Source organism: Saccoglossus kowalevskii, chromosome 20 (assembly GCF_978046115.1).
Source record: "Saccoglossus kowalevskii chromosome 20, keSacKowa6.1, whole genome shotgun sequence".
In the NCBI taxonomy this organism is placed as follows: domain Eukaryota; kingdom Metazoa; phylum Hemichordata; class Enteropneusta; family Harrimaniidae; genus Saccoglossus; species Saccoglossus kowalevskii.
In genome coordinates, this window is record NC_140660.1 from 3,661,441 (window position 1) to 3,677,487 (window position 16,047).

The 16,047-nt window shown below is 37.2% G+C and overlaps 1 protein-coding gene and 1 long non-coding RNA gene across 2 annotated transcripts; one reads left to right on the forward strand and one right to left on the reverse strand.

Moving 5' to 3' along the window:
• Positions 1-743: 743 nt before the first annotated feature.
• Positions 744-10,434, forward strand: LOC146729911 (uncharacterized). The gene is made up of 4 exons (XR_014927973.1): positions 744-808; positions 9,683-9,770; positions 9,972-10,076; positions 10,288-10,434. It is a non-coding gene; the product is annotated as an uncharacterized LOC146729911 (long non-coding RNA).
• On the reverse strand, positions 10,367-11,544 carry LOC144356111 (uncharacterized). Its single transcript, XM_085494647.1, has 3 exons — positions 11,441-11,544; positions 11,035-11,189; positions 10,367-10,819 (listed from the first exon to the last, which is right to left on the reverse strand). Exons 1-3 carry the CDS (start codon positions 11,497-11,499, stop codon positions 10,695-10,697), a joined length of 339 nt encoding a protein of 112 aa, XP_085350773.1. The 5' UTR covers positions 11,500-11,544; the 3' UTR covers positions 10,367-10,694.
• Positions 11,545-16,047: the final 4,503 nt, after the last annotated feature.

The window sequence follows — 16,047 nt, forward strand, 5'->3', positions numbered from 1 at the left end:
TTCAGATACCTCGAGAGAGCGTTTTGCTACTTGGCTGGTTCCCGCCTCAAGCGTCATGGCGTACCAAGCCACACGAGGCCGGTAACTGGTAACGAATCCGGCATTCCGATTGGTACACCACTTTCTCGTTGCTTGTTCCATTTCCCTTAGTTACCTGACGTCAGCGCTTACGCTCGTGGCCGTTCAGGGGTTTCCTTTTACTTTCGAAAGTTGGGCAAATAAAAAAAAACTGTTTCTTTTGTTATAAATTTGCATAGAACATATCAAATCTGTAAATCTAAGCAGGCAGTATGTATGAGCATGGCTTTATTGTAGTATTACAGACACGTTTACGCAGAACGGAACTTGGAATGTTTTCAAATTATGTCACTCAGTCACGTGCCTTCCGGCCGGAAAACCGGCCCAAATGGAACAATATGGCGATTACTAGTTACCTGCGTCCTACCTGCCATTCGCAAAGGACGCCGGGAACCAGCGAATTTTGCTACCAGCATGCTTTGCTATCAACGCCGTCTGCAATCATGGCGGTAAGCGATGTGATTTTTGAAGGATGTTCAGACAAATTTGAGGACTTTGGTAAATTGCGAGTTTTTTCCAAGCCATGGTGAATTGAACAAACCGCTGCATTGACGAAAGTGCACAATAGAACAGCTGTAAACGTGAATTGAGGAAGTTTTCCGACCCCAACGAAAATGTTATCTTGATTTGTGTACCCGGACTTGAAGTAACTGCGACCATGAACTATTAACCTTGTCTTGACGCTAGTGACAGAGTGAGGGAAGGCCATTTCCTGGTAATTGAACAACAGGTAAGAAAATACATTATTAATTCGATATTATGTACTTTAATAATCCCAAATCAGCTACTTGTTTTCGTTCTCATGTCCACTGTCTGTGAACTTTCGCGGCGTGTACCTGCTTGACTCAGTGCATTTTAAACATTGTACAAACAAATCGTTATGGAACAATAATAAGTCAAATGCTGCTTATTTTTTGATTATTTATATGTTGTTTTTTTTGGCAAACCGTGGAACATTGCATTGTGCGCTAACATGCGCCAGGGTGGGTGGGGGATTTGCACGAGAGGGCGCCGCCCGATCTAGATGGGATGTTTCGAAGTCAGTCGTCCGCGTCCGTGGGCCATCGTCGAAGCAACAACGTCCCTTTTACGAGCATATTATCCTCAACAAAACTTAGAAACATCACATAGAAAAATGCAGGCTCTAAAATTATGTCTATCGCGAAACGGCCAGTTTGAAGGACTGGAACAGCCTTACAGCCCATGGCGTGGGGGGGGGGGGAGGGCGGAAGTGCCACACTCTGTGGTATATAAGGTGTTAATTTTGTATCACTAAAGTATCTTGGAATGTTTCCTGTGCGGAATGAAGATGTCTACTGAATGGGCTGGGTAGCAAAGTGTATATTTTAGGGAAAAAAATAAGCTTACTAATCATGTTTTGGTGATGTGCATTATGTAATTATGAAATAAATGATACCATTCTATTAGTCTAAGATAGTATAAAAAATAAGATAATAATAATAAAAAAAACAAAAAAACATACTACTGTTAAAATTTTCATTTCATAAAACCCACTCGGACAAATAAATTTTATTTACATTGTACAAATGTACGGAACTGTGGTTTCATTGATCCCAAATTGCACTGGGAACCAAATATTAGCAGACAGGGGATTTACATTGAAGGAGGACTTTGCTGCAGTATGCTCTGCCCATCTCATTATGCCAGCTTTTACTAAAGGCAAAAAAACAACTTTTTGCAGAAGAAGTAGAGAATTCCAGAAAGATATCTACTGACCGATTCCACATTGAGTGTGTCAAATATGAAATACAGATATACAATACTGCAGGGCCTTAATTCTAATTAGAATGGTTCAGAAGTTGGCAGATGAGGCCATAGATAACAAGTTTTCCAGCATTGATAAAATAATAAAGGTTTGTGCCATTCTAGCAAGTTTTGGTGGAAACAATGTAAACAGTGAGCCACACATTGAATTAAATTTTAATATAGTTGAATTAACTTTTAATATAGTTGTGATATGAACTCGATTAAAACGTGTTCCTATATAGGATTGGAGTTTAATTAAACTCAATTACAATGCAATACAACGTAGAATTGCGTTTTAATTAAATTTAATTAAACAAAACTTGAATATCCTGTGACTGAACATAGAAATGTTTACAAAGCTTAGGTTTAGTATCAGGGGAAGGTATGGTACAATTATATTAATATTAATATCAATTGAACCATACATTTGCCCGATACTAAACCTAAGCTTCGTAAACTTGACTTAAATTCGATTAAATATTAATATAAATTATGAAACATTGTGAAGTCCAGGGATCTCGCCAGCCCAACGTGAGTGCTGGTCGGTCATGAATATTAATGAGAATATGAATATTAATCAGCAATGAATATTAATGAGTTCGATCGCAGTGCAAATATTTTTGGAATTAAGACATTATGTTTCACAATTTAGAAGACTTTGAATTTAAAAATTAAATATATTCGAAATGCAAATGCTGCAGACTAAAAACAACATTTTCACAATTCCGGACCCGGATCTCAGTTATGCATGGACGGATTTTGTTCAAATTTGGTACATACATTAAACATAATAGGACCTTGATGCACGTCATTTTTTTCTGGATCAAGTTCGAAATGGTCGACTAGCGGCCATTTTGTTTTAAAAAATTCAGTTCTTGATCCGTATCCGAGACATGCCTGGATTGATCGAGTTCAAACTTCACACACACAAGGTACATCATGTCACAAATATGTATGTGCATTTGTTTCATGATCTCATTAACGATAGCCAAACGGCGGCCGCTTTAAGGCCGAAAATGCATTGAAATCGCACATTTTCACCATTCCGGAACGAGTCTCAGTTATGCATGGACAGATTTTGTTCAAATTTGGTACATACATTAAACATAATAGGACCTTGATGCACGTCATTTTTTGGGGGGATCGGGTTTGAAATGGCCGACTGGCGGCCATTTTGTTTTAAAGAATTCAGTTCTGGATATGTATCTGGGACATGCCTGGATTGATCGAGTTCAAACTTCACACACACAAGGTACATCATGTCACAAATATGTATGTGCATTTGTTTCATGATCTCATTAACGATAACCAAATGGCGGCCATTTTAAGGCCGAAAATGCATCAAAATCACGTATTTTCACAATTCCGGAACCGGATCTCAGTCATGCATAGATGGATTTTGTTCAGATTTAGTACAATGTGTTGTACATATGCAGGTGTATTTCGGTCATGATCTGCTTTGAATGTATATTTCACTCAAATATGAACGGAACGGGGACGTGTCATTGACAATGACAACAACAGTACAAGAACTCTTTATTAAAGTAATTGAGCTGATTTGGACAAGAATAAAATAAATTTTATTTGGAACACATCAGTGTTTGAAGCGATGACTGAATAAACAAACCTTGGCTGGCGAAGATGCATAAGGAAGTTTACACATTAGTTGGAAATGAAAAAAAATATTCAATGTAATGACAAACATTGTAAAATACTGTGGAATCTCTTTTGTAATTAAAAACAAGATAGCAACGCGCATTTCAATTAAAGAAATGAAGATATCATTAAAATTAACATATGTATAGTATTAAAGCAATCGGACTTGCTGTTTTCAACAAGAATTCGAAAATATCACTTTTTACCAAAAATGACAAAAATATTCATCAAAATTAGTGAATTGAAGATATCATCATGAAATGAGCAAATCTGAGAGAGATCCACATGTAGTACTTATATATGTAATATCAAAGCAATTGAACTTTTTGGGTTTAACAAGAAGTCAAAAATATCACTTTTTACTCAAAATTACAAAAATATTCACCAAAATTAGAGAATTAAAGATTATCATCACAAAATGAACAAATCTGAAAGAGGTCTACCCAAGGTACATATATACATCAAGTATCAAAGCATTCAGACTTGTAGTTTTCAAGAAGAAGTTGAAAAAGTAAAAAGTTGACTCATATGATAAGCTCCGCTCGACAAAGTCGACAGTGGAGCTAAATACACTAGTAATTTTCTTTTAATGTTTTATGCAAGTTAATTTATTGAGTGTACATGGATTGGTGGGCAAAACACAGGAAGATATCCCGTACAGTATGAATTGCAAACTAAAACTGACACTTTCTCAAACCTCACAGGGGTTTATCTATAATTAATATTAAGATGTAAATTGTTTTATATTTCAACAAAAAATATTTTATTTCCACAGCTGTTGACTGTTTCAATTCAATCTTGGCAACAAAACACACATGCAGGCTTAATCAATAATTCTGTGAACAAAACGTAATTTATCATCTGATAAAGTTATCTCTGTTTGCTTGCATTGTGGTTATTATTGGCTACTGTAATATTATTCATGATTTAAACTGGGTTTGGCTCATTCTGCGGACAGTAGTCGTCAATGATACACTAGTGTACAAGAACAATTTGGACCAGTGATATATATCTGGTAAGGACTTCATAAGCTGTTCTTAAAATATAGGGTGCATCTTACATATAGCGCCTTTATTTTTGGCATAAATACTTGGTTTGATACTTGATGTTTCCATCATGTTAGGTACTTTATGTAGACCTCACTTATTCTTGAAAACTACCTTCCTAATTAATTTGATACTTGATATGTAGGTACATTGTACGTTGAGTGTATCTCTGTGTGGTAAATGATGATACACTGGAATTGTTGAAAACTATCAGCTGAATTGCTTTGATGTTTAGTAATAAGTACTATGGGTGGTTCTCTCTTTCATTTTGTGACCATATCTTCAGTTTTCTTTTTAGCCCTCAATGGCTGCTGTCATTGAAAAGGATAGGCAGAGCTGTTGGTATCTAGGTGATTGTCAATTCTTGTCATCTCTGATCAAGTTTTTTGTTAAACGACTTCTTCTTGAAAACCGTTAACATATCCTATAACTGGTTGATAATTTCAAAACTTGTGTACTATTAAACTTATCTTTATCAATGGTGGTCATTTTGTTTTTGTTCATTTTCATGCTAATTCCTCACTATAATGCGTGAATCAGTTGAAAGTTTGCTCTCAAGTACTATAACATAAGTTGTCTTGTTTATTAATTTGATCAATTTTGTTGAATAGATGCAATTCAGCAGCGCCACCAAGTAGGAGAGATAGGGTTCTCCCTACCAAAGAATTTTTGATAATTCTAAGTTAAAATGGAGCATTATATGGCTTTCTTGGGGCCAAAATTACTATCAGACAGGTCACAGTTGAAGACTGATCCCTGGTCAATCAGAATTTTATTGTTGCCAGAAGATCTGCTCCCAGGGATAAGTGGGCACATGGCCATGGCATGAGGGCGCTGCACCCCTGATCAAAATTTATAATACATACAGAAAGTAAATTTTATTTTTCGTCCATGGTTTTTAGTCTTATTAGTTCCAGAGCATCACTGCAATGAATTCAATTCAATTCGGATTTTTTTAGATGTCAGGAATAGGCTAATAATAAATAATCAATATGCATGTTTATCAACATTAAACTAATCATGTCTGTGGATTACCTCAATGTACCAAATGAATTATCATACAAATTAAGCAATTATTATGCATAGATTTAGGTCTGTATATTGTTTTATGGTGCACATGTACAAAGTTTCATTATAATGTGATGATTAATCCAAACTAAATTAGTGGAAAGCTGAAAAGTAAATTATTATGCAAATTAGGTAATTATTATAGATTTATATAAACCTAAAACTAATTTGATCATCAGAAGTTTCATTGAAATGGAATAATTAGTACATGTGATATCAGTGTAAAGGCTAAAATTGGCTAATTATGCAAATTAGGTAATTAATATGCACTGATTTTAACCCAAAACAAATAAGGTCTGTCCATTGTCCTAGAACATCTATGTACCAAGATTCATTGAAATGGGATAATTAGTACTTACGATATCAGTGTGAAAGCCATTTATTAACTAATTATGCAAATTCGTTGATTAGTATGCACACATTTTTACTTAAAATTAATCAGGTCTTTGGATTGTTCTAGAGCATCTATGTACCAAATTTCATTGAAAAGTAATGAAATAATAGTCACTAGCGCCCAGCACTCATAATTGCCGACAAGGACAAAATGTTGGCAACCGGCACTATTCTATTTGTTTATGATACACACAGGATGTCGGCCACTGGACCATCATTCTATTGTCCGTGTTGGTTTTAACACACAACACAATGCAAAAATTAACACACAAGAAAACTTGAAAGAAGACACCGCTGTTCAAAATCAACGTACACGTGTAACATCGGCCTAAAGTGTTGTGTGTAGGATTTGTCGAGTTGAACAATAACCGGCAGCGATGCGTCAAGCTGTTGTTTGTTTAATCTGCACTTGCACTCGAGCATAGTAACCTTCATTGATGTTTTCAGCTTCATGACTCGTTCATAAAATTAAATTCATAAGCCATAATCAGTCAGCGATACAAGGAATACTTATTTTTCACGATTACCTTACTTTCCTGAGTATAAGCCCAGGGACCTAAACATGTAAAATCATAAAAAAATAAAGGGTGGGCTTATACTCGAGGAAAACCTCAGAAAAAAATAATTTGTTGGCGCATTTAAAACTGTAACCATCTTCCCAGCCTCGAAACATTATCCAAATTACATTTTTCGTTCACAGCACCGGTCTCTGGGGGAATATTTTGAGAAAACAAAAACGAAAAACGAGCAGTCGTTGATTTCAACGGCGCTTTTTACAACGAAGAAACAAATGTGAACAAAAAACAAAAAAATTATTACAGTACGATTCACATACCGTCTGAATTTATGGTGCAAAAATGGGTAGGGTCTTCGGGAAAACAGTCGAAGGCAAGATCGTCTGTTAACTCTCGATACAAAGCTATTTCCGCCATGGTTTCATCATAATTTGACCTGAACAACTTCCTTTGACCTAACAGGTCACGTCTTTCGATAACCAATGAAAATGTTCTGTCATACAGTCGAATTCACACATTTGATACATTTCGTAAGTCTTATTGCCCCAGCATTTCTGAGTGAGAAATATTCAGGCAAAAAACAATTTTCGCCCAATCAATCTACAATGACTTTTTAAAAATAATGATAATTTAGTACAACATTTAGATGATTGGTTATCAGTTACACACTGAAACAAAAATTTTGTTTGTAAATCACTCTGGTGATGTACAATTAGCAATAATATCTAAGGGCGAGGAACTGCTTTTCAAAAAGATATACATGTATATACTATATATAACTATTCATTTCAAGCATCATTTTGTTGGACCATTACATTTTCACAGTGATATCTCTTGATATATGGTATTTGTAGTTCAATAAGACCGACTTGTTGCATAAAAACAATATATGAGATTGCCTTTGTGCTTATCATGAGAATGACAAATACACACCTAACAACATTAGAATGTTTGGCACCACACTATGTTTATAATTGGCATAAACTTTATCCTTCCCTCTCTTGCCCTGCTGTATCTCATTCTCTGTCCTGCTTTTTTCCATTGCTTTAAAACATGAAATATCAAACAAAAGAAGCAGAGTCAGAAAGTAAAAGGTTGCACATATTTACATTTTGTTTTCTTTGAGTCTAACTAATTGGTTCATAATTAGTTTTTTTTTACTCCTCCAAAGTGTATTTAGTTATCGGTAATTGCTAGACTAACATTGATTAGTCAAAACAGGGCCATGTGATCATTTTCAAATATAAAACTCGACTACGGGCAGTTTAATTAAAACTCACTCAATATTGTCATTATGTCAACTGACATCACCACTGTGTTTCTAATGTATAAAAATCTGGCTATAAGATCCCTTCAAACTGCCCATTAATACTATGTACATGGATAAGAGTAAATTTAATTTTACTTTTTAGCATCTGACTTGAAAAGTCCAATTACTTACATTTATTCATATTTGGTACAGAGGCAAAACAATATTTTACAAAAATGCAAGTTAGTTCTGACTATCAGCAATTGTGCACATATCTCAAATTCACACAGTCCAATGAGATCAGCACTGTCTATAGACCGAGCCAATGGAAACAGACAAGTCAGCAGATTTTCATCATGACCGTTTAGCAACAATCTGGTTTTGTGTTCAGTATCCGGTAGACTGCTGCATTCACTAGTGGGTGTAATTTTTCCATGACGATGTACATATTACGGAGTGTGCGATGTTTCAAATCATGGCATATGGAGCTATAGCTCTGTGTTTGGCGTGAATGACCGAACAGACTAAGTTTTAATTAAACTGCCCATAGTCGAGTTTTATATTTGAAAATGATCACATGGCCCTGTTTTGACTAATCAATGTTAGTCTAGCAATTACCGATAACTAAATACACTTTGGAGGAGTAAAAATATAAAGCAGATGAAATAAATGTATATGAATGCTTATCTGTCCCTCTGTCCCGCTAATCCAGCAAAACAACAACTGCTATCAACATCACTTCAAAAGATTACAATTTACTTGTTGAAATACAATATAACAATTTAATTTCAAACCAAGTACTTAGTGGACAGAGACGGAGTTAATTACCCATGAGCACTTGGTGCAATCCTTGGGATTTAGCGGCCCTCCTTTAGGAATTAGTTATCACATTGGGCCATTCCAGTTTATATCTGCACCCCCCTGTTGATGAGGTCGGATTTCTAGCACTGTATGATGGAGGAAATACCCCGGAATTCCAACTGTATATGGAGAAACAGAATCTGGAAATCCAGACGAGTATGGAAAAAAAAATCCTGGAAATCCAGGCAGTTATGGCTACTAAATAAAATATGGCCTAGTTTATCTCGCCACAAACCGGTTGATGAGATTGGATTTCCAACAGTATGACTAAAAAAACCTGACTGTATATGGTAAATTCTGACTGTATATGGTAATTAACTTTTGTTTACACTTAAAAAGCCGATAAAAATGTTAAGATACCCAAACTAGTTACTAGAAAAAAAATGATTTTCCTATATCATTAAACCCAACTCAGGTGTCCATATATATATATATATATATATATATATATATATATATATATATATATATATATATATATATATAAACATGATTAATTTTGATAAACAGCGTTCTAATAAAAAAAATAGATATAAAAGGATAAATCAAATTTTATACATCAATGAAAACAAAGTAATTTATTTATGTATTTTATTGCCTCATGTTGAGTGACAGAGACAAAATTCACCTCACCTTTTCCACATGCAACTACACTTTAGAGATACCCTTACATACATGCGTATTTGTTTTGTTTATAAAATCTAATCTTGCATGAATATATTTGCATTTCAAAACATTTTTCATTGATGTTTCATGATTTTATCTCCGAAAATAATTATTACATGTAAAAGATAAGATGATAAAATTATCACAAGAATACCAGAAAGTATGTACTTAGGCAGTACAGGATTGCATTGATCCCTATTACAAGTCAGTTAATACATTCACTGTACTGCCTTCATAAACTAACATAACAGCATCCACCTCTGAATTTTTTTCAAAACATCATGTTTTTGTCTTCATTTTTATTTATCCCTTTATGTATAGTAATTTTTACCTTAAATCTTTGTCTGTATAATGATTAATATAGACTTTTTTTTTCTTTTCAGATTCACACTGGTTTGATTTCTGATGTCAAAGTTCACAATGGATTCATATATATTGCCTCACATGATGGGACAGTGAAAATATGGAATGGTGACGATTCTTGAAAACTACAAGTCTGAATGCTTTGATACTTTGTGTATATTTACCTTGGGTAGACCTCTCTTAGATTCGTTCATTTCATGATGTACACTTCAATTTTGGTGAATATTTTTGTTAACAAGCAGCCTGTCGGCTGAGATAGCTCTGCTGTTAGCAATGTACATTTTTTAATCGTGTGTATTTAATATTTAGGCCAAGAACATTGGTCCAGTGGGATGTCATTATGACTACCCAGCTCCCGTACTTTATTGGATTAGAGCTTTATACCCAAACCAGGTGAAGGGAGAAATTAGAAAGGTGTGTATTTCAATGTAAATTCCTGCAGTTCATTACACTTCGTTGTTGATATTATTTTGTATATTCTATCATTTACCACAACTACAATTTTTACCATGAAGTTTCCCGGGGTGTCAACCTACTATATTGTTAGTGGCTCAGAAATCATAATATATACTGCATTTATATCATCTGCTTTATATTTTCACTAATATTGGTTTGTTATTTTCAGAGTGCATTCAAACTATCGATGGAGGATTTCTGTCAGGCAATATGTGTATCAATAGCAGGATAGCAGTACAACCAATACATTTTTAATTTTGGAATGTTCTTTATTTTTTGTTGGAAATTGATAATAATAATAATAATGAAAAAACAATGTTATTTGTTGTGTTGGATTTTGATTCACATATTTTTTCTCAGCTATGTATGTATTCTGTGCCAATTACAATTCATACATTATTATGTTCATTTCCCTGGCCCCAATTCACAACCACAATATATAAATAATAGCCAGTCCCCTAGTTGACTCACACTGAAGTCTCACACAAACAAAAACAATGTTGATTGATTCAAATTTGTATTTACACTAATTTTGTTGAAAGTATGACATTAAAAAGGAAAACAAATAACAGACTGTCAAATATGTGTGTCATAGTTAGGCATAATTACAGCAACACCATAAAAAGTTTGTAGGTTGTTTATTACTTTTTTAGTGAGTCTTCCTTGGCCAGTCAACACTCTACCGTCACTTAATTTCTGTCCTGTAAAAGGATAACAAAAATTATATAATTATTCTAGGGCATGCAATTATAGAAGTAGCACCTTTCTAAAACACAACTCTGTACAGAACACATCAATTAAAACACATGCAATCAATGTCACCTTGTGCTGGGTAACATTCTCAAATACTTTATTATAAATAAGATTGCCTGATATTATGATATAAAAACAAATCCCAAACATATATATATCTTACCTTTTTCCTTTTCAACTAAACTTCTCAAATGTGTACCCATCCATTTCTGTATATGTCCCACACAGTCTTCTTTTTGTACTATGTAATCATCACCATAGATATACTTAACAGAATTGTACGCAGAGCTGTCCCCGTCACCAATGAATGATGTATAGCTAACAATTAAAAAAATACTATTTCGAAATCCTGTTATATCAAATCTGATTAAAATAAAATCCTGGTTGGCTTATTTTTTTTATATATAATTACTATAATTATTATTTATTTTAATTATTTTTTAACGTTACAATTATTTTGCTGCAAGAATGGTTTTGTTCGTGAAAGCCACCGGAATTGTGTTATATCTAACCATGGAAGATACAACACTCATGAAACTGTAACAAATTAAATAAATGGTTCAACTCACCGGAAATTGTGTGTTTCCAGGGATCGGCTAAATAATGAAACAGTCCCTTCTACTTCCATACTCTTCGAGGAGCCTTCGTGGTTGACTGTGCAATCAGGGATATGATTTTCAAATCATTCATGGTATTCTTCATCTTTTTCTTTGTTTTCCCATTTGTTACATTCTTTGCAGTAAATGCATAAATGTGCACTGTCCAGTATTTTTCCTGCAATGAATTATTATATACACATTATGAAAGAACAAACAATAAGCGAACGTTTGACACCTGGTATACACAAATCACCCAAAATTCACAGGATGGCTCAAATGTAAAATTTCGATGTCGTTCACACATGAGACCATGAATAATACCTCAGACAACTGTCTGAGATAATACAACATTCTGTGATTATAACAAAAGATAGTACAAGACAGAAAACAAAACAAAATCTACACAGCGACTCAAATCAAAGACAATAGACAGTTTCACGCCACTACACGTCTTCCCCTCGGGTAATGGTACAGCATTTTAACAGTGAATAAGTACTGAGAAATAATTTTTAAACTAATAGTTGCTGTCGACATAGGAAGTAAAGTAAGCAAATAACACCGAATAAACGGCAAGGTAAAGACTATGTCTAATTATAGTAAATACGTACTGCGTGCGTGACTCGAACCGGCGCTCGCGTACGGCACCTAATCGCCTAGCTTCACGCCACTACACGTCTTCCCCTCGGCCACCGGGCATCCCCAAAAAAAGGATGCTTAATAACCGAGCTTATTACGTGCAGAGAACGTGAAACCCGTCCACGCGATACGCGCCACACAGCATGGCCAGAATGCGGCAAAGGCCTTCAGATCTGGCTGTAGTAGGATGGTGAAAGTAATGGTACAGCATTTTAACAGTGAATAAGTACTGAGAAATAATTTTTAAACTCATAGTTGCTGTCGACATAGGAAGTAAAGTAAGCAAATAACACCGAATAAACGGCAAGGTAAAGACTATGTCTAATTATAGTAAATACGTACTGCGTGCGTGACTCGAACCGGCGCTCGCGTACGGCACCTAATCGCCTAGCTTCACGCCACTACACGTCTTCCCCTCGGCCACCGGGCATCCCCAAAAAAAGGATGCTTAATAACCGAGCTTATTACGTGCAGAGAACGTGAAACCCGTCCACGCGATACGCGCCACACAGCATGGCCAGAATGCGGCAAAGGCCTTCAGATCTGGCTGTAGTAGGATGGTGAAAGTAATGGTACAGCATTTTAACAGTGAATAAGTACTGAGAAATAATTTTTAAACTCATAGTTGCTGTCGACATAGGAAGTAAAGTAAGCAAATAACACCGAATAAACGGCAAGGTAAAGACTATGTCTAATTATAGTAAATACGTACTGCGTGCGTGACTCGAACCGGCGCTCGCGTACGGCACCTAATCGCCTAGCTTCACGCCACTACACGTCTTCCCCTCGGCCACCGGGCATCCCCAAAAAAAGGATGCTTAATAACCGAGCTTATTACGTGCAGAGAACGTGAAACCCGTCCACGCGATACGCGCCACACAGCATGGCCAGAATGCGGCAAAGGCCTTCAGATCTGGCTGTAGTAGGATGGTGAAAGTAATGGTACAGCATTTTAACAGTGAATAAGTACTGAGAAATAATTTTTAAACTCATAGTTGCTGTCGACATAGGAAGTAAAGTAAGCAAATAACACCGAATAAACGGCAAGGTAAAGACTATGTCTAATTATAGTAAATACGTACTGCGTGCGTGACTCGAACCGGCGCTCGCGTACGGCACCTAATCGCCTAGCTTCACGCCACTACACGTCTTCCCCTCGGCCACCGGGCATCCCCAAAAAAAGGATGCTTAATAACCGAGCTTATTACGTGCAGAGAACGTGAAACCCGTCCACGCGATACGCGCCACACAGCATGGCCAGAATGCGGCAAAGGCCTTCAGATCTGGCTGTAGTAGGATGGTGAAAGTAATGGTACAGCATTTTAACAGTGAATAAGTACTGAGAAATAATTTTTAAACTCATAGTTGCTGTCGACATAGGAAGTAAAGTAAGCAAATAACACCGAATAAACGGCAAGGTAAAGACTATGTCTAATTATAGTAAATACGTACTGCGTGCGTGACTCGAACCGGCGCTCGCGTACGGCACCTAATCGCCTAGCTTCACGCCACTACACGTCTTCCCCTCGGCCACCGGGCATCCCCCAAAAAAGGATGCTTAATAACCGAGCTTATTACGTGCAGAGAACGTGAAACCCGTCCACGCGATACGCGCCACACAGCATGGCCAGAATGCGGCAAAGGCCTTCAGATCTGGCTGTAGTAGGATGGTGAAAGTAATGGTACAGCATTTTAACAGTGAATAAGTACTGAGAAATAATTTTTAAACTAATAGTTGCTGTCGACATAGGAAGTAAAGTAAGCAAATAACACCGAATAAACGGCAAGGTAAAGACTATGTCTAATTATAGTAAATACGTACTGCGTGCGTGACTCGAACCGGCGCTCGCGTACGGCACCTAATCGCCTAGCTTCACGCCACTACACGTCTTCCCCTCGGCCACCGGGCATCCCCAAAAAAAGGATGCTTAATAACCGAGCTTATTACGTGCAGAGAACGTGAAACCCGTCCACGCGATACGCGCCACACAGCATGGCCAGAATGCGGCAAAGGCCTTCAGATCTGGCTGTAGTAGGATGGTGAAAGTAATGGTACAGCATTTTAACAGTGAATAAGTACTGAGAAATAATTTTTAAACTCATAGTTGCTGTCGACATAGGAAGTAAAGTAAGCAAATAACACCGAATAAACGGCAAGGTAAAGACTATGTCTAATTATAGTAAATACGTACTGCGTGCGTGACTCGAACCGGCGCTCGCGTACGGCACCTAATCGCCTAGCTTCACGCCACTACACGTCTTCCCCTCGGCCACCGGGCATCCCCAAAAAAAGGATGCTTAATAACCGAGCTTATTACGTGCAGAGAACGTGAAACCCGTCCACGCGATACGCGCCACACAGCATGGCCAGAATGCGGCAAAGGCCTTCAGATCTGGCTGTAGTAGGATGGTGAAAGTAATGGTACAGCATTTTAACAGTGAATAAGTACTGAGAAATAATTTTTAAACTCATAGTTGCTGTCGACATAGGAAGTAAAGTAAGCAAATAACACCGAATAAACGGCAAGGTAAAGACTATGTCTAATTATAGTAAATACGTACTGCGTGCGTGACTCGAACCGGCGCTCGCGTACGGCACCTAATCGCCTAGCTTCACGCCACTACACGTCTTCCCCTCGGCCACCGGGCATCCCCAAAAAAAGGATGCTTAATAACCGAGCTTATTACGTGCAGAGAACGTGAAACCCGTCCACGCGATACGCGCCACACAGCATGGCCAGAATGCGGCAAAGGCCTTCAGATCTGGCTGTAGTAGGATGGTGAAAGTAATGGTACAGCATTTTAACAGTGAATAAGTACTGAGAAATAATTTTTAAACTCATAGTTGCTGTCGACATAGGAAGTAAAGTAAGCAAATAACACCGAATAAACGGCAAGGTAAAGACTATGTCTAATTATAGTAAATACGTACTGCGTGCGTGACTCGAACCGGCGCTCGCGTACGGCACCTAATCGCCTAGCTTCACGCCACTACACGTCTTCCCCTCGGCCACCGGGCATCCCCCAAAAAAGGATGCTTAATAACCGAGCTTATTACGTGCAGAGAACGTGAAACCCGTCCACGCGATACGCGCCACACAGCATGGCCAGAATGCGGCAAAGGCCTTCAGATCTGGCTGTAGTAGGATGGTGAAAGTAATGGTACAGCATTTTAACAGTGAATAAGTACTGAGAAATAATTTTTAAACTAATAGTTGCTGTCGACATAGGAAGTAAAGTAAGCAAATAACACCGAATAAACGGCAAGGTAAAGACTATGTCTAATTATAGTAAATACGTACTGCGTGCGTGACTAGAACCGGCGCTCGCGTACGGCACCTAATCGCCTAGCTTCACGCCACTACACGTCTTCCCCTCGGCCACCGGGCATCCCCAAAAAAAGGATGCTTAATAACCGAGCTTATTACGTGCAGAGAACGTGAAACCCGTCCACGCGATACGCGCCACACAGCATGGCCAGAATGCGGCAAAGGCCTTCAGATCTGGCTGTAGTAGGATGGTGAAAGTAATGGTACAGCATTTTAACAGTGAATAACAAACAACGCGCCTAGGTACGAACTCCGCACAGTTCGATGCGCGTTACTTATCATCACTGCACAAAGCAGCTTTGCATAGAACTCATTTGCATATTCGAATATGTTCGAACTACAAGATCCTGTCGATTAACAAAGTTATGCGTAAGTCACTTGGTTATTTAATCACTTTAATAAGACATTTCACGCCCCGACTCCGCATAAAATGTTCAGTTATTAAGATTAAAATATACATGACTTGCGTTAAAAAAGTGCAATTCTTTCCTACATGCCAAAGCATTAGTTTCTACAATAAATGACTAACTTTATAAACTTACTAGAACCTGTGTGTTCTATGGTTGTTAGACGCGCAAAATCGAACCCGTTCAAGCCAGAAATAGTATTGAA

Excerpts from the sequence above, each read along its gene's own strand:
- LOC144356111 (XM_085494647.1), bottom strand. The coding sequence starts at position 11,499 with ATGGAAGTAGAAGGGACTGTTTCATTATTTAGCCGATCCCTGGAAACA. Across the intron at positions 11,190-11,440 it reads CTGGAAACACACAATTTCCG|CTATACATCATTCATTGGTG; the intron begins GTGAGTTGAACC and ends TTTAATTGTTAG. Across the intron at positions 10,820-11,034 it reads TTTAGTTGAAAAGGAAAAAG|GACAGAAATTAAGTGACGGT; the intron begins GTAAGATATATA and ends ATCCTTTTACAG.